The sequence below is a fragment of the Chaetodon trifascialis genome, chromosome 17, assembly GCF_039877785.1.
Source record: "Chaetodon trifascialis isolate fChaTrf1 chromosome 17, fChaTrf1.hap1, whole genome shotgun sequence".
NCBI classification, from domain to species: Eukaryota; Metazoa; Chordata; class Actinopteri; order Chaetodontiformes; family Chaetodontidae; genus Chaetodon; species Chaetodon trifascialis.
This window is the reverse complement of record NC_092072.1, coordinates 7362807-7381994: the sequence shown is the minus strand read 5'-3', so window position 1 is coordinate 7381994 and position 19188 is coordinate 7362807. Positions and strand designations below refer to the sequence as shown.

Below are 19188 nucleotides of genomic sequence, written 5' to 3'. Positions count from 1 at the left end.
CGCTACCATGCAGGCAGCTCAGCCCGGACCATCAGCAGCGGCAGCAGCAGCAGCAGCAGACATGTAAAGACGGATTAGAAAATTATGTGCCTCGGCTGTCATCATCATGTTCCCGGGAGTTTTCTATGCACTGCTGGCGGGTTTCCTCGGGGCCGTGGCGTCGTCGTCGGCCAAACTGTCCCTCGGAGCCGACTACCTGAAGGGAGTCTGTGAAACCGGACTCCGGACGTGGGGAGAGCAGCGGAAATTTAGACAAGCGGACGAAACTACCGCCTGTGACCGGGTGAGGCATGGAGGGGCCGTTAAAGTTGCGTTAATTATTAACACAGTGTGGACGCCTGTGAATAATGCAGCATGCACGCGTGTGATTTCTCACGGAGGAAGTCGGGGGTTATCCCCGCCCGCCTCCCCTCTCCGCCCCGACTCCCCTCTCCGCTCCGACTGCCTCAGCATCAGCACCGTCAGCAGCATCACTCGGGGGAGCCCGTGCAGCTGCTGCGCCCTCGTGCCGCGTCCGCGTGCTGAGTGACATTGCAGCTCGTGCGGGCGTGTGCGTGTGCTATCGCGTTGTTTTGCTCGCTCGTATCGGCGCGGTGGTGTTGATGGAGGGGAGGAAGGCTGGGTTTCTACATGAAAGGGGGTCAGGTTTCCTGCATGGCTGTATTATGGGTTTCTTGCGTGACCTTCACGCTCTCCGCACACGTCAAACAGTGATGTCAGACGCATCTGCCGTCTGTAGCTTTAGAAACGCCAAACTGACCATTAATCTGAGAGATGTCTCAATCAGCACATAAGGTGCGCAGGTGGATGTAAGACAGATGCTCTCAATATTCACCACGAGCTGTGAATGCGTCATGATATTTCAGACATGCAGGAAATAGAGACCCTTCATTATATAATGCTCTGATTAAATTATTAAAAACTGTGTTGAATGTAATATTTGTTGTGATTTATAACCGTAAAGTACATTTACTCACTGAACTTAAGGACAGTTTTTACACGTTAGCATTTTCATTTTATGCTACTTAATTGTATTTTTTACTTACATTTTTTACTTTGCAGATTTCGATTTTATGCATAAAATGTGATCTGTTTACAAAATAAGATGCATTGCTAAACTACCCCAAAAATATATAGTAGGTAATAGTAGCTTCACCTCCTGCACCTGCAACATTAAAGTGCTTTGCACACATTAATACATCTGTTATATGCATCCTTCCACCACTGGACTGTTAAAACTGCAGCTTTTGGTGATAGTGCACTGAATTGCTTCACTCTGGCATTTCTGTGGTTACTTGTCAAGAATTATAGGATAAACAAAGCACACAGCTTTTAATTTGTATGCTACTGCTTTTGTTTTTCAGCTCCATATCCCTCTGAGGCTGTTGTGTGGCGGGCTGCTTTTCACCTGCAATGCTGTGATGTGGACCTTCCTTGCCAAAGCACTCAGGTACTCCTCTTCCTCCACCCGAACCACTGTGACCACCACCGCCTCCAACTTCATATCTTCCGTAAGTAACAGTCTCTCTTACAAGACCTCCGACTCACCTTTCCTGTCTGTTCTCTATAATCTTACCACTAAATACTTCACATCAGTCTGCAGTGGAGTGTAAGTTAATTTCAGAGTGACCTTACATTGTGTTGTCCTTATAGAAGCTGCTTTATTTTAGGAAATAGGCTGGACTATATTCAGAAATAACTCGTCGCAGTGATTTAGGCTTCTTGTAAGAATTTCTTGTCAAGGTTCATCTCCTTGTCCGACATATTCCATCCAGACTTCCTTATTGGCTGTTATTTAAATGGAATTACAGAGGCTGAATTCCTTTGACAAAGTAGAAACCTTTTTTCCTCCTGCAGGCTTTTCTGGGGCAGCTGATCTTTGGTGAAGCCCAGATAACGCTGTGGTGGGTTGGGATCTCCCTGACCTTCTCTGGTCTGCTGGTACTGCAGAGGGTTTCACCGCAGGATGGACATCAGAACACAGTCGCCAAGGACGAATAATAAGTCTCGTCTCCACTAGCTCAGGTCAGCTTGGCTCCAGCTGGCTGTGGTATGTGGTGTGTTTTGGTCAGCATCTCCTCTGATTTTCAACATTTATCCAAAGAATACTGAAGTGCATCTGGTCGATTTTGCTCTTTTACAAAAGTACATATGTTGAATTAAGGACTCTCTTCCTGCACTGCAGTGAAACAACAAGAGGAATATCCAGATAAGTAACTCTGTGGTCATGTAGGCTGAGTAACAGTGCTCGCTCAGCTGTGGTGCAGCCTTGTTTAGGCCCGTTCTAAAATCACAGGAGATGTTGGCCCTCAGCCAGTCTGACCAAGGCACAGCTACAGTGTGGCTGGTGGAGACAAGCTGATGGATGCCTGTGCCAGGCTTCCCAGAAGCTCTAAAATCATCTTCGCCCACAGGCTTACAATGAAGCAAAAATTATATTAGCTTTAGTCAACAACAGCACAACAAGTCATGAGCTAACAGAACAGATGTGAAGGAAGGGACGAGACCAAAAGGAATAATTTGACATTTTGGGAAATGCACTTATTTGCTTTCCTGCTGTGAATTAGACGAGAAGACTGATACCACTCTCATGTCTGTGTTAGTGTAGCTTAGCATAACAGTGGAAGAGGGAAGCAGCTAGCGTGGCTCAGCCTGAAGGTAACAACATCAGCATTTTTGTGTGGATTAAAAAAAGGCAGACTTTGTTATCATTAGACAGAGCCAGGCTAGCTGTCCCCCCCATTTCCAGTCATTATGCTAAGCTAAGCTAACCGGCTCTCAGCTGCAGCTTCGTATCTAATGGACACACGTGAGGGTGGTGTCAATCCTCTCATCTAACACTCAGCAAAAGAAAGGACATAAGTGCATTTCTCCAAATGTTGAACTATTGTTTCAAAGGAAGAGACAGAAAATACAAGATACATGTAAATATTTTGAGAACCTGTGTGCATATTGACAGACTGATCTGAAGTCAATCTTTTGGGTTTTGTTCACAAGAAGTGAACAAATAGCATCATTGGCTATGCGCATGATGTGACCGTCAATCAGCCTGCGCACTATGTATTGCAGCCGTCAGATCACCAAAGCTTTCTTAATTCTCACATTTCCTTAAGTTGCTACGACACTCACTGTAAACATCCTACACCGACATTGCATTTTATGCATGCTCAAGGCGATGTTATAAATGGCGCACTTCGCTAACGACATACTCGTACTTTCACAAGTAATAATACTAATGTAGCGCTGAAAGGCTCATCCCTGGTAAGAATTTGCTCTCTGCCTGGATCTTTCTTTTACTTTTTATTTGCCTTTCTTGACAGCTTGAACCTTAACCTCAAGATATGAGCCTGACACATGTTTTCAGAGGCAGCTGGTCTTCCATATCATGATAGATGTGTGCTTGTTCCTACAAAGGCCTGAGCTCAGATATCTCACACCAAAGCATCCTGGAGCGTCGGCCCACATCAGAGGGATGTCCCTGTGAGCTGCTTCATTTCATTAAAGTCAGAATCTTGTGACTTAAGTGGCCAAACTGTCTCTCCAGCGATAGAGACATCACATAGCCTCTTGATTGCCTGTTGAGCTTTACGTGCCCTGCGTTTGCAATCTCATATTATTTTGTTGCATGTCACACACATTGAAGTCCATCACGCATTATCTCTCTCAGTTTCATAGACATCAGCTTCATTTAAAGCTTCCTTCTACATCCCTGGAGTTGTCAGTGAGAGTGCAATAACATTAGACTTCCTTTAAATCTCATAACACTGTGATGTGTGTAACAACAAGGGAGCTTTGAGCATTAATTATTGAGTATAGAAAATGTCATTATATGCTACTAGAGGGACATTTCTATCAGCGTGAATCAGATAAGTAAGTATTGTAGTACACGGGGATTTGCCTGAACATCAAAGGTTGCTTTATTGAAAATGTTTTAAGATCACACTTTGCTGTTCGGATACATATCATAATATAAATGCATAATGGTAGCTATAATACCTGTCTGTAATATCCCACAGCAGCAATGCACAAATATAATGTCAGATGTCCGTCCAGCCGCTGCTGTGCAGGTTTTGTATCATGTGATTTACATGCATCCCTATTAATGTGACTGCAGTGACAATGTGATTATACGGCTCTTATGTTAAAATGCCAGCTGAGTGATGTTTCATGTCAGGGCTGTATTCACCATGCAGGATTTTCCAGCAGCGATCACTCACAGCCGTGCACAGGCAGCGTTCGTGCCTCCATGTTTGGGATCCTGGGAGATTGCTTTCAAGAATAGTTAAGCATTTTGGGAAATTATGCTCACTTGCTTTGTTGCCAAGAGTTAGATAAGAATACTGATCCCACTCTCATGCTTGTATGGTAAATATGCAGCTTCAGCTAGCAGCCGGTTAGCTTAGCTTAGCATAGAGGCTAGAAACGGGGAAACAGCTAGCTTGGCTTTGTCTAAATGTAACAACATTTGCTTACCAGCGTCTCTGAAAATCACTAATTACCTTGTTTACTTTAACAAATAATTTGACATTTCTCCTGCCGACTGTCAAGTAAAAAAAACTGAAGCTAGTCGCTTGTTATCTTACCTCAGCATAAAGACTGGAAACATGGGGTAACAGCTAGCCTGTCTCTGTCCAAAGGTAACAAACTCCACCAACTAGCATCTCTAAAGCTCACTAATGAAAATGTATATCGGTTATTTAAATTGTACAAAAACTGAGGTGTAAAAATAACGATTTGTGGTTATGTGTAGGAGTATTTGTCGGCCAGGAGTAGTGACTTCCTGGTTGTTGTCACCGTGACCCAGCAACCATCTGACAAAAAGTTTATTAGTGAGCTTTCGAGGTGCTGGTAGGTGAATTCTGTTGCCTTTGAACAGATCCAGGCTAGCAGTTTCCCCCTGTTTCTAGTCTTTATGCTAAGCTAAGCTAACTGCTTCATATTTAGTGGGCAGGTGTGAGTGAAACCTTAAGTTGTAGTTTTATTGGTGTTTATGTGCTGGATTATTTCTTGGCTTGGAGGAGTTGCAGCAACCAACAGAGACTTGCCAAGAAATAACCCAACACATAAACCCAGATAAAACCACAACTTGACATTTTTACACTTCATTTTTGGTGTGAATTGGACAAGCAGTATGATCGCAGCGTATAACTTGTTAATCAGTGACCTTTAGAGGCGCTGGTAGGTAGTTTTTATTACCCTTGGAGAGCGCCAGGCTAGCTGTTTCCCTGTTGTTCCAATCTTTATGCTAAGCTAAGCTAACTGGCTGCTGGTGGTAGCTTCATATTCACATACAGACTTGAGAGTGGTATTAATCTTCTTGTCTAACTCTCAGCAAGAAAGTGAGTTAGCGTTTTGCCCAAAATGTCGAACTATTCCTTTAACCTACCTTTAATACCTGTACTTTGTGCTTCTGTTTCTGAAGATTTTTTTGGTGCCTGGCTTTTCTCCAGTTAACGGCATGATATGAAGGTAAACCATCTACCTGTGAACCCACTCTCACTGTTATATAACCAGTCAGAGCTTTGCAGTAGCCACATTTATAGCTCTGTGACAGCGGCATGGCCCTGAGTGCGATCCGTTCATATACGTGTGCACATAAAATGCAGATGTACAGAGAGATTTAAAAAACACTGAAATACAATCATGGCCTGTCACAACGACGAGTTCATGTGCTGCAGTCCAAAAAAAAACCATTTAACTTATCAGGGCTTCTCGTGTTTGTTGGTACTCTCTAACCAGAAAGTCTGTGCATATTGGTCACTTTAATCTGAATCTGCAGCTGTACAGACAAATTTAAGATTAGGATTAACTTTTCAACACGAGTCAAGATTGGTGATTAGAGGGAGAAGCTCTGTTTGCTCTGATATAAGACGTTCATAATGTGTCTTACAGATTATGTGAAACAAACATTTGTAAAAGTGTAAATATATTCTGTTAATAGGAAACACTTAAAAGGATGTGTAAATTGCCACTGAGAGAAGAAACACTGTTGAATTATTAAATAAACATCTCATCTGACAAACAAGACTCTCGCGTGCGTCTCTCAGATATTGTTGGCTGTGGCAGGATGTTAAGTACGTCTTCATGACAGAAAAGCTTCTTTGTCCTTCATTGGAGTCCAGATGAATTGAATTAGACGTGAATAACAAGATGAATTATAATGCACGTGTTGAAGCGGATGTGAAGGTCTGTGTTTTCCTGCAGTAAACACAGACTGTGTTCATTTAGCTCAGTGTCCTCTAATGTCTAATGAAGATCACACTCACTGCGGTTAATGGTGCTGCTTGTAATATTGGCCTTGAGCTCATGAGCTTTGTGCTCACTGGACCAGTTCCTTTTAATACGTCTTGTAAAATTAATTAGTAAACTAATTTTGAGGCATTGCATTAGAGAACAGTTTAGTGTAAATTATAATTTTACTTTTTTTTTAATGGTAACTACTTCAAAACTTATGCTGCTGCACTTTTAAACATTTTTTTTCTACACTGGTGCTACAATAACAGTTAATTTTAAGTTATGTAAATTTAGTCAATGCCTGAATTAAAAGAATTTAGTTCCTAAATTTATCACAAAAGAGGACCAAACCATCAATGTAAAAGCAAATTAAGTCAATAAAAAATCCTTAAAATTAATGTAAATTTGAATAACTGTTTTACCTAAATAAATGGGCACTTAATTTAAAAAGAAAGCAACTTTTTAAATGACAAAAATGCAAAGGTGTTTATGCGTTTTACTTATTTTTGGAGGTGAAAGTTGATTTTTGCACATTTTAGAGATGTTTTCAAATGACGAGAAGCATAATTACAAATGCTAAATGTGGCAGATTTGGAGACTTTTGCTGTCAGATTTTGTTGGAGTTTGTTCATTTCAAGTCTTTGTTTTTGTTTCACACTTTAGTATCAAATATGTCCCTGAATTTAAAGAGGACAATCTATTTACCAAAACATTAACTTGATAAACTGAACCGAAAGCTGTGTCACATATATAGATTTATTTCATTCCCCTTGAAACAAACACATCCAAAAAAACAAAACAAAACCCTAATGTGGTCCACGGTATTACAAATGGTTTTCATACCTGACCACAAAGAACATATTGAACAATTCAAGAAAAACGAAGAAAGCTGGTGCTGTATGTGTAAACTGGATATCATCCCCATATGACGTTAACACTTTGTACAAAACTCAGTGATTTTTAAAGCCGAAGAAAATGTCACTCTTGACTTCCTCTGCTCTACTTGAAATGGTCACTTCAATGCCTCCTTTTATTACGCCGTCAATTTGGCACCATGATCAAATATGTCCTTTCATCGCCTTCAAAGCACATTTTAGAATTACAGTAAGGCTTTCCAACACGTTTGGGCAAAGGCATTTTTAGCGTTAAATGCTTTGATGCAGCCTTTTTCCGACCTGCATCAAAACCTCATCACCAGAGGTAAATTCAACACTCGTCTCTTCACACTGGGCGGTCCAGCACTGTCCACAGCTGCGACAATTAACATGTGCAACTCCACCAAAGTCTTTCAGGCCTCAGTGCACGTTTTCTCCTGTAAGGCTTTTTTCCACTTCAGTCAGGCTCACAACTACAATCTATGACAAACTGGCTTATCCACGGGCAAATTCCATCAATTGAGAGCGTGCGAATTACACTTGGGGTCAGTGGGTTCAGAGAGCAACGTGTATTGCTTTATTCCCTGACTGTCCATCTGAGCTGGTGACTGTGATGGAAATGGTTTTCATGCAAAGAGGTCGGCTCGATTTAATACATCAAACGATCAACAGGAGGACGCTGGTCAAACTTTAGGAGATACCTGAACTGAAGCGTCAACTTTCATTATTGTACAAGCTGAGAAACAAGTGTCAAGTGTCAGATGTGGGATTTTGAATTATAATCCTTAAGATTTTCATGAACTCAGACCACTTTTTTGATACGGTTTGTGGTTTCGAGCGATATCAGCTCAGAGTAAATGAATTATCACCCCCTCTTTGTAGTGGTTTTCTTTCTTAGTGGCCTCCATTATCAAGCTGTATTCAAAATGTATTGACAGGATGTAATCTAAGCATATAATACTGCATTTTTAATTCTACCTCATGGATATCAACCTCACACAGTGCGCTTCCATCCATGTGTTTTCGTGCACATTTTAAACAATGAAAATTCAAATTTACATAATTTGTTTAATTTCTATTTGCACCCTCTTCTTCTGCACTGGATTTATGGCACCTGATGGATGAATTAGTGCCGTTAACTGTTTATATTTCTGCATCCAACTGCTAATAATCACATCAGAAAGGTGCGTTAATGTCAAATATGACGGTACTGACATCGTCAACAGATTGTTTGAAGGTTGAGACTTGATTTAAGATTAGATTTAGAGTAAGTTTAGGGTTTGGGTTGGACGTGTGCAACCTTGATTCCAAAAGTTGGGTCGCTCTGTTAATCTGAAATAAAACCTGAATGCAGTCATTTGTAAACAAGCTGTGTTACGAGGTGTTCCTGAGCCCATGTAGTATGTGTTGACAAAGTGTTGAACCTCGCTCCATCCTCGCTTGTGAACGACTGAGCCTTTCCGGGATGGCCCTTTCATACCCAATCATGATCTATCACCTGTTACCAATGAGCCTGTTTACCTGTGGAATGATCCAAACAGGTGTATTTGGAGCGTTCCACATCTTTCCCAGTCTTTAGCTGCTCCTGACCCAACGTGTTTGAAACGTGTTGCTGCATCATATTCAGAATAAGCAGATATTTACAAAAATCAATGAAGCTGATGAGCTCAAACACTATGTCAAAAAAAGGATTAGCAAATTATAGCATTCTGTTTTATTCGTGTTCTACACGGCGTCCAAACTGCTTTGGAATCAGGGTTGTGACATTCAGATAACGGTGGATGAAACTGCACATCACTGGAAAAACGTGATGGAAAAAAAAAAAGCAAATTATGGACCCATTTACTAAAACAAGATTGTTTGGCTGCACTGTTAACAAACTCAGCAGTTGCTCTTCTGTTGTGTTTCTGATAAAGCAGCTGCTCCACGAGTGTTTGCTGTAGCATCAGAGTCCCACTTGCTTACAGTTACTGTCACACAGTAACCACGGCTGCCGCCAAATCAGGCAGGACTGAAATCTTAAGGATTATAAGTTTGACTGGCCACTGCGAGGCTACCTTTGTCCTTCACAGTGAGCTGGCACCAAATAAGGATCCAACAAACTAATTCGAACAACCAATGTGATCCTGCCTCACCCTGACTGTCACATTAAGGCAAAATAACAGAAAGGCAAGTCATCCGCGGCGCTCCGCAGAAGACGACTGCAACGACAGAAACGCAGCGGATGGAGAAGCGACAGGATCACAGCGGTGTTTACAGGAAGACAAACCCCGGGGTCCATCGTGGCACCCGGGCTGCGGACTTCAGTTTCAGATTCACATTGTTGAGTTTTGGAAGCAGGAAATGATCAGACATACTGCAGGAAATTTGACTCTGGAGAAGGCAGAACTTAGTCCCTTGGTGTCGTTTCGCCAGCTCTCATCAAGTGCTTCTTGTCAAGCTGTCACCTCATTAATCTCAGTCAGCACCAAGAGGGAAACGATGACATGAAAAGAAGGTGACAAGCGGTTAAAAGATAAACATACTTTGACAAATGTAATAGCTTACAGTAGAACACCCTGAAATATCAATAAATGAAATATTCCTAAACGGAAGAAGTGGTGAAGAGGAGTTCATGCTCGTTGAGGTCCGGCCAATAGGAGGCCAGACCAGGACTGATCAGTCTAAGTCCACAGCAGCAGAGCTCAGGGATCCAGCTCTCACACAATGTACTGGTACACGTCTGCCTTGCCGTGGTCAGGCGCTGCAAAGGGGCTCAGCCAGGCTATAGAGAACGGATGGCCGAACACCACCTTCATATTCATCCACTTTGACTTTTTGGCCCATCGTCGCTCCTCCTTCTTGAGCTGTTCGATACCCTGCAGGGACATGATGTAACAAACAGGAGGAGACGTGAGTCTGCGCTCCTGGTTCACGCTCAGAGCAGATATATGTGTGAACATGCAGCCGTGCATTTAAATTTTAATGTACCAGCAGAAAATAACCGACGCAAGGGATTAAAAATGAAACACGTTTTGCATTCTTTTGTGTGTCTCTCGGAGGTCTTAATCAGGGTTGGGTGACTCACTCTCAGCGTTTCATCATGTCTAAGAACAGCATGCACACATGAAGATGCAGTACTGTCGGCCATATTAGACTGAAAGTGACTGAAATAGATGATCTTTGTAGTGAAAATTACGACGCTGTGAGTCATCGTCGTGGGTGGTCTGAGCACACGTTATGAGAAACTGCACTAATCTCCACCTACCTGGAGGCTGAAAGTGAATTAACTGCTCCTACTTACATCTGATTTACTGAACAACAGACAGGATGAATTTCAGAAGTCAAGAGCTGCTCTGTGAACTATAGACCGACCCGACACGAGCGCCTCATTCACTTCACTGCATCACTGACCCTGCAGTGTGTCTGCTGTTCCTCATATTATGGTTCTAACTTTTTTTTGGAGTATTTTATGATTTTCTTGGGGAGTCAACAGGAAATTAAGGAGGAGAGATTTATGGTTGGTGCTTTAAATTTACAATCCTTAAGATTTTCCTATTTTTGATGCTATTTATTATCTGCCTTGTTCAGCAACAGCCATCAAATGTAATCATATTTAGCAATTATTACCTTTCTATGTTGTATTCTTTTACTTTCCCGTGCTGGACTTAAATGTCCTTCACACTCATAAAAGATTGACAGGAGACAATGCAGCATGTAATGCAGCGTCCCTGTTTGTGCCTTTATCTCACTGACATCACTATTTATCGCTGACGCTGCTTTATGTTACTGCTCGTGCAAAACCAGCATTTCCCACTGCTGCTGCCTCACATCAGCAACAAGCGTTCAACCGGACCTGGTCATTATGGCTGTTTCGGTGAGGAAATGTCTTTTGTAAGGTGGAGTGAACATCGCAGCAGCCTGCAGGGAAGGTCAGAGCCAGTGCAGCTGCTTTTCCACACAGCTGCTAGGATTTAGTGACTTGCTTAAAGGCACTTCAGCTGGGTGGAGGGCAGCTGACGGAGGCTCGGAGGCCGATTCTCCAAATTAAAAGACAGCTTCCACTCTTTACTCCCCTCCCGGCTGCCTAAACTCAACCATGGTGCAACTGAAAGCCCGTGTGGAGGAGGTGCACAGGTGTGACGATGCTGCTGCTGTCACTCACCGTCTCATCGGTACAGATGGAGTGGACCTGGGTCCCAAACATGACAGCAGTGAAGATCAGAAAGAGGAGACCCTCAAAGCAGAGGAGGATGAGGAGGATGACAGTCGCTGGTGGGGAGAAGTTACTGCACTCTGGGGAGGGAGGAAGAGCAGAGAGAGATTAACCTCGTTCAACCTTATAGCTGCAGAGTCGATGCTCTAACAGGAGATAAGCAAATAAACAATGAAGGTACAAAAACATGCAGCTTTCATTCTCTTTTTTCTCTTGGGGGGTATAATCAGCTCTATTTGCACACATATAGAGTCCCACTGCCTGGTCACTGCACCAGTAAGTTACTTACTTGTCCAGTCTTCTTCAATGCAGAAAACAAAATGGAAGGCCACCAAGACTAACGCATGGAAAGATATTAGTGCAATATACATCTGGAGGAAAAAGAAAGAGTAAAAGAAAGCATAGATTTAGTGTTAAGACAAAAACTATTTCATACTGAACATATTCAAATTCAGGCTGTCAGATTTATACAGTAAATATATATACAGAGTAAGAGTCAAATACTTCTTGCTGCTTCATCATGTTCATCAAACTGTCAACGTGTTCTGGCGTTTAAAGACTCACCGTGAAGAGCACAAAGTATTTCTGGTTGTTCTCTCCGACGCAGTTGTTCACCCAGGGACAGTGGTGGTCCATCTTTTTGATGCAGCGTTTACACACACTGTGGACACACGTGCACATAACAGGGATGAAAAATCTAACGGGCAAACTGAGATCTTTAAAGGCTACTTTGAGGTATATTCAGCCATTTCCAGAGTAAATCAAAACACAAACTGACACAGACAAACTCTCAGTCCTCCTTCAGCAGCTTAATCCCCGGCCATGTTGACACTGACTGATGTGAGAGACTGGAACAGACTGCTCTCAGTCAGGGGGGCTGGACCGTGTCTGTCAGTGTGTGTGCTGAGTGTGTGTGATGGGTGATTTATCTTGCAGAAGTGCAGCCGGTTGAAAACTCAAGTCGTGTGACAAAGCAGGAAGTCAAAGCCAGTCTGTCCGCGTCCTTTGTTGTCTGAGGGAAATCCACATTTAGAAGCTGCCTCCCTGTGTGTAAGATATTACTCTCATGGGCCATTGGAGACAAGCGGATCATCTGCACCACCCACAAGGATGACGAATAATAGTCAAAAAAAAAAAAAAAACCTGCTTCATTCAAACTCACTCCCATTCTTGCCTCTGAGACCGAATGACTCACTGGCTTTACAATTCAATTACTCTGCAGTGTTTTTGTGCTTTTCATGCCTCGAGATCCCGGGGAAACCACTGAGCAGCCACAGAGGGGACTCCTTATTATCAGGCTGCAGAGTCTGCAGGGAAATGCTTCACAGCTACTCTACAGCGACACGGGGGAGGCAGGAGAACCGGTGCGGGAGCAAACACAGACGAGCAGAGGAGCCCCCGGTGAGAGCCTCTTCAGGACTTCACTCTGTAAGGTGCAGGCTTCAGCAGAACTCTCCACCCGCCCAGACCCACATCTTTAAAAGCTGCAGAGTCTGCAGTGGGAACTGTAATCTGTCCTACACATTCACACAGTGCTGTACCTGCAGTGGTGAGCTCTGTCAGGCTTGATGCTGCAGCATTTGGGACACTTGTACACCACCTGTCCCGGCTTGAGCTGCAGGCTCTCGATGAATTCTTTGGTGGCGTTCCCTTTAGGCACGGCTCCCTGGGGGAGGGGGACAAAAAAGATGCAGCGATAAGGAATTCAGCTGTAGTTTCTCTTCCTGCAGAATCTTTTTACAGCGTTTCTGAGTCATTCATTTGGCTGCAAGAGAGTTCCTTAATGATGGAAATTTACCCTCACAGCAGCCTCCTTTACTTGTGCCTGTCTGTGCATATGTCTGTTTTTGCTTATGCCCAAAATCAATTTACCTTCAGTGGTTAATAAAGTTGTATGGAATTGAACTGCATTGTGCAGCCAAGATAAAGACTGGAAGAAAACTGAAAAACTGAAATATTAAAAGGTTTCAAAACTAGATTCTGACACATGCGAAAGCTACAAAAAGATGGTTTGTACATTTTTTAAGTTTATCTTGGGTGTCATGCGTCATTACAGCATCACACAGCTCATATGAACATGCATGAAAGCCTATAAATGATTCAGCTTTTTCCTTTGGTCCAGTAACCAATCTGCTATCCAGCGTCTGACTGACCGGGTCTGTGCACATCGCCTTGGCGTGAGAGGCGAGGGCGAGGAAAGCGAGGCCGTTGAAGATCACCCCGTTGAAAAGGCTGTAGAACACGCTCTTGGCAGGAAGCAGCATGACGAACACCACCACGAACTCGGCGTAGAAGACAAGGAACCAGGTGATGACGCCGCACACGATGCCGCAGCCGTCGCGGATGAACCACATGGTGTCGGAGCCGGTGCGGGGCGGGGGAGGGGCGCAGTGCTCAGGCCTCAGGTAGCCAGCTTGCCGCTCGATGTCCCTGGTGCGGTGCGCCGGGCTCTTCATCCTACAGTGTCCGTGACTCCAACCACATACTGCGAGGAACGATGAGAGGCAGATGGAGAGGAAGAGGGGGAGCGGAGCGATGGGCCGAAAATGAAAGAAGAAGGGAATTAGAGAATTAGGTGCCGGATGTGGAGCGAGCACATGTCGACGAGGGAAGGTATGAGCATAAGGCTGCAACTGACATTTATTCTCACTATCCATTAATCTGCTGACTGTTTTCTGGATCAATCATTTGGTTTATAAAATGTTTTCTGCAGTCTGAGGTGACTGCAAGCGCTGACTGGTCCAATCCCAGCAGGCCCAGCAGAAACAAGAGGCTGCTGCTGGATTTGAAAACTGTATTTTACCATTTGGTCAAAACAATGCTCCAACAAAACGGCCTACACATTTATCATGACCTGCGCTGAGTGTGTGTCCAGCTCTGTTTGGAGACGGGGCTCATGAATAAGCTATTGAGCAGGTCGGAGTGTGTGCAGGCTGAGATGATGTGACTTCAAAGGGACAAAATGTCAGAAAACCAAAAATAGGCCTCGCTGCTATATGCAGATAACACAGAGTGGAATATGGCAGCTTATACCCAGAGGACGGCTGGACCCCCTCACTCAAACCTAAGCTTATAATGAGTGAAATCAAATTGCTTGGTCATTCCTGAGGATTCGTTTGATCCATTAGGTTAAACTGAGCGATGGCCTAATCTCACTTTTATGTCCGTATTAATTAGTGCTTGGCCAATGATCCTGGCAGTTAAACATGCTTCCCTGAGGACAGAAAATTTAATCAGAACGATACGATACGGCGTTCTTTCTGCACGTTTGGGGTGAAAAATGAATCAATGTCATCTCTGGGTTGAGCTCAAACATCTCATGGTCCATTACGGCCCACGTTCAGATCAATCGTCTTTTCCGTCTTCCCTCAAGATCAACCTGCTGAAGACATCCACCCCTCGGTGTCGCCACCAATCCTAATGCTTTTCTTTCACCTCATCTCAGCCGGTGAGTTTCACTTTTTACAGCGGAATAAAATAAATTACGCCAACTACTCTGTGTTGGGCTTTGTTTCATTAAAACAGAAGACACTGACGGCTCCCAGAGGATGAATCCTTCTCACTTTGGTGATCCTATAAGTTTCCCTTTAGCACCACCTCGAGGGGACAATTGTGCCTCTGAGTGGACTGATGGATCGCCATAAAATTTGCTATATACTGGTGTCTGGAAATCACTGTTTTTTGGGGTAATTTCCTCCAGGACACATGGCACCTAACACTGCTACATACATCATTCTTCAGCGCCACCACCAGATCTAAAGTTTTAATTACTCGAATACTTTGGTTTATGACTAATTAGAGCCCTGTCAGCCTCAGCTGTACTTTGTGTTTAGTGTTAATTAGCAATAACCTACAATGGTGACATGTTAAACTTCATACCTGCTAAACATCAACATGTTAGCTTCCTGTTAGCATTTAGCTCAAAGCACCGTTGCGCCTAAACGCAGCCTCACAGAGCTGCGGCTGATACTCGCCTTCTCTTGAAAACTAACCTTTTTTTGCTTTACAATAGGAAAAACAAATATGGAAGTGATAAGGATGATAAAAACCCAGGCAGGAATTCCACAACGAGCGCAACACAACAGGTCTCGAAATGAAAACTCAGATAAGACTCCCAGCCTGAGGTCGTTCAGCAGAGGCAAACGGTTCACTGACGGCAGCTGTGAGTGTCGACGGGCGTCAGTTCCCAACAACCTGAATTAATCCACCTGTGTGACTGCAACCTCTCCAGCGATCCGACTCTGGAAACAGAGACGGGGGCATTGTCTTGTTAAAAATGCCCTTCCTGCTTGGAATGACCTTTCTAAAACACAGCCTAAACCCTGCTGCGCAGCCTCTAGGCCCTTTTCACCACGTTTGTCATCACACAGCGGGAGTCGGCCGCTGTGGGAGGTCACGCTGGAGGTCTGGCGTGTGCTCGGCTCTCACTTTCAGGAGAAGCTTGGGATTATTGTACCATCTGCCTCGGCACCAGTGGCAGTAAACAGTAAAAGTACGTATAATTGCACACATACTGCACATGAGTACAATTCTGAGGTGCTTGTACTGTAATATTTCCATTTTATGCTTCTTTTAACTTCAGCTCATTCCTAATGGAAAGTCACGCCAAACAAAGCTTAACACGTTACAGCAGCTCTCAGATCTCTGCACCAGCCGTGTCGGTGAATCAGTCAATCAACATTTACATGCTGCTCGGCAATAATAATCACATCATACAACACCTCGCCTTATGTTTTAATTCAGTTCTTGTAGCAAACTGGGTGCAATTATATCCTGAAGCACAATTTATGTGAGGTTACAACTCTGAGGTGAAAATGTCGACATCCTCTGATCAAACAAAATGCTTGTTAAACAGGCTTTGTTTTACCAATCCAGCTAACCATTAAACCATGTGCCTGTTTACCGCTATAGATCTGATTCAGCTGGTGGGAGCTGCCCAGTTCAAGAAAAACTTGTTCCTGTGTCTGTGTGTGTGTGTGTGTGTGTGTGTGTGTGTGTGTGTGTGTGTGTGTGTGTGTGTGTGTGTGTGTGTGTGTGTATCACTATGAGTTCACGTGATGATACGGGCACTTGATAACGGCTGGTAATTGTTATGTGGACTGCTTTAAGCATTTCAGTCCATCTGAAACAAAGACGCTCTGATGGCCCTAAAACCTGTGGAGTTACAGATCAGACGAACTCAATGATGAAAAGAAAGACCTGGAGCGAAACTAACTGCAAAGACAGAGCTCATTAACAACTGTCAAATAAATCTGGTTTTGTTTTTGTGCAGACTGAAGAACGATCCTAAAGTGAATAGCTGGTTTGTCAATGAACACAAGTGACTGACTTGACTGACTTGACTGTAGCAGAAGCGCTCACCAGACTGAAATGCCTCCTCCACCTCTGTCAGACGGGATACAGGACGTGAAAATGCCAGATTTATATTTAAGTTTCACTGAATCGATACTGACTCAGCCAGCAGGATCAGGTATCAGTGACAACGGGGCTGATCTATCAATTCAACTCTATGTTTACGTCCGTGTGCTGAACACATGAAAGGATGACCCCAGTCTCTTTGATCAGTACTCAGTATCAGCAGATCCAAATTCATGAATGAGAGCAGAACTGAAAAATGGGGATTGGTGCAGCCCTAATTTAGACAACGCCTCAGATACTCAATCAATGGTTTATGGGTATGTCGATATATCATATGATTTCACTTCATTGATAACCTCCATTGGCAACTTGGAAAGCAAAGAAGCTGTAGCCTGTGAATGTTTTCTGCTTAAAAATGACTGAAATGAGGTCACAGCTCTCGGACCACCAGAGCCACATGAGCATCCTGTGAAGACAATTTCAAGCCCAAACTTCATTGACTTTTAACTTAGATTTGGTCTCCACCGACCTCTGAGAAAAATATCCGAGGCTCTAATAAATCCAGCTCCAGTGAATACATGTCTGCCCTTTTGAGCTTGGTTTATTTCATTCAGAGGATGATGAAGGTAAGCTGAAATATGTTGGAAAACTTAAGGCAAGAAAGAAGATATTAAAATCTCTAAAATGCCTCTGAGCAGGGATCCAGGGATCCTGTTAACTGGCTAAAATGACCTCTGACCTCCCTGAAGACTGAAATGCAGAGGAAATGATGCTAAGGCCTAGATATTTATTATGGCACTGTATGACCGTAATAAACACACTTCCAGAAAGTTATAAGACAATAAAACCGACCAGGAAGTAACTCTGGAATCTGGAGCCATGAAACCTGGATTTCCTAGAGCTGACCGCTGACCAATCGCACAGCGTACCTTACATTCAACTTTCAGGAGTAACACTGACGCTGGCTTTCTAACCACATACCTCGCCGTCTCCCGTCTTCTTGGAGAAAGTTTCTTGCGTAGTTTCGAGGCGCTGGAAGTTAAAACACGCCTAAACGAGAGCGTCTCCTCCGCCGCCGCGTCTGTTAGCGCAATCCCGGCTAACCTCACTGTTCTGCGGGCAGCTTCCCTCCACAGCTCAGCGGCTCGGCTCCCGCTTTTACAGCCGCCTCGGTTTCGACGGGGTGTAAATTCGCCCGTTCGTATGCTAACTACCGCGGGACCAAGCCTTAAAGCAAGCGTTTGCCCAACTACTTCGGAGCTTCCTTCTCTTTTAGATCCAGAAAGCTTTGCTGGCAGCGGGACAGCACAACGTAGAGCAGAACCAGGAAGTCCGACACCCTCGCCCGTTACACATGGGCGTTCCGCCCTGAGCTGCGTCTATCAGGCGGCACGCTCTCTCAGGCTGCGCACCGCCCTCAATGAAAGCTGATTCAATCAAATACTGATGTGAGGAAAACTCCCACTTCCATTTGGGGATAAATTAAATAGTTGTCTCTGACATGGAGAAATGTGAAAATGGGATATTCTGTAAATATCCCAAGCTAAACTAATATAACAGTTTGATGCTCTTTAAAAAGCCTGTAGTAAGTGTTTAGCAACACTTACCAACGCTGATTAAGATGTTAGAAGGCTTCTTGGCAAACAAAAAAAAAATAAATCATAAGAATAATTGCTTGACCTCTCTTTGCAATCTATGCACAATTTCTATGTTAGTGTGTGGGGCCTGGTTTGCTTTGTGGCAAGTTGATTAAACACAAGTTGCTGAAGTGATCGATTGTTTTTATAGCAGATTTTGACACAGGTAGTTTCAGGTAATGAAGCAGACCCACCTTAAGGGCCTTATGGTGTCAGTTGATATGCCTGATTTTCTGTTTGATTGGTTAAAACAGTTGACACATCTGCAGGCTTTACATTTAGCACATTTTCAATCCTGTGAGAGTTTTTGATTATTCTGGAAATGCCTTCAAAACAGCACTAAACAAAAACAGTGTTCAGTGGTGACTATGGTGTTAAACAACAGATGGAGGACTGACAGAGGCTTTTTTTTTTTAAACTTCAATTTTCCTTTTTTATTCTCTCTGAACCAACTGTCTGCTCATCATGACAAAGGCTAGTTTCACCCACTTAAGGCCCCAGTATGCGGCCACAACTGCCTGAAAATAATGACTCAGGGCAGAAACATTATAATCAGATGTAGCATCAGGGGTTGTGGCTGCAGTGGATATTTGAGAACTATTAAATCTGAGCCGGGGTCTGTGCATTGTAAACACCAAACAGAGAAAAAGTTTACTATTTGTGTATTAATAGGCTGAACACGCTGAGAAAAGTTGTCTTAACAGTGTCCCGTTTTTCTCGGTATGCCTCACGTGTTGGTGAAATATTTTCAGCCTGGCTGCAGCGGCTGGGCGGAGTCTTCCATAGACATAATATACGTAGACGCCTCATTACGTGCTGGAGCGTAATCCAGCGTCGCCGCCATATTGGGTGGGTTCCTCGCTTCCTCGTTTCGACAGTTTGTTTAATA

At 43.7% G+C, this 19188-nt stretch overlaps 2 protein-coding genes across 2 annotated transcripts; one reads left to right on the top strand and one right to left on the bottom strand.

The window, feature by feature from the left end:
- On the top strand, window positions 1–6025 carry LOC139346386 (transmembrane protein 42). Its single transcript, XM_070985429.1, has 3 exons — window positions 1–283; window positions 1365–1511; window positions 1858–6025. Exons 1-3 carry the CDS (start codon window positions 107–109, stop codon window positions 1999–2001), a joined length of 468 nt encoding a protein of 155 aa, XP_070841530.1. The 5' UTR covers window positions 1–106; the 3' UTR covers window positions 2002–6025.
- Window positions 6026–6971: 946 nt separating this feature from the next.
- On the bottom strand, window positions 6972–18016 carry zdhhc3b (zinc finger DHHC-type palmitoyltransferase 3b). Its single transcript, XM_070985357.1, has 7 exons — window positions 17644–18016; window positions 13458–13789; window positions 12846–12970; window positions 11869–11965; window positions 11594–11675; window positions 11254–11384; window positions 6972–9967 (listed from the first exon to the last, which is right to left on the bottom strand). The coding sequence occupies exons 2-7, from the start codon at window positions 13758–13760 to the stop codon at window positions 9809–9811; spliced, it is 897 nt and encodes a 298-aa protein (XP_070841458.1). The 5' UTR covers window positions 13761–13789; window positions 17644–18016; the 3' UTR covers window positions 6972–9808.
- Window positions 18017–19188: the final 1172 nt, after the last annotated feature.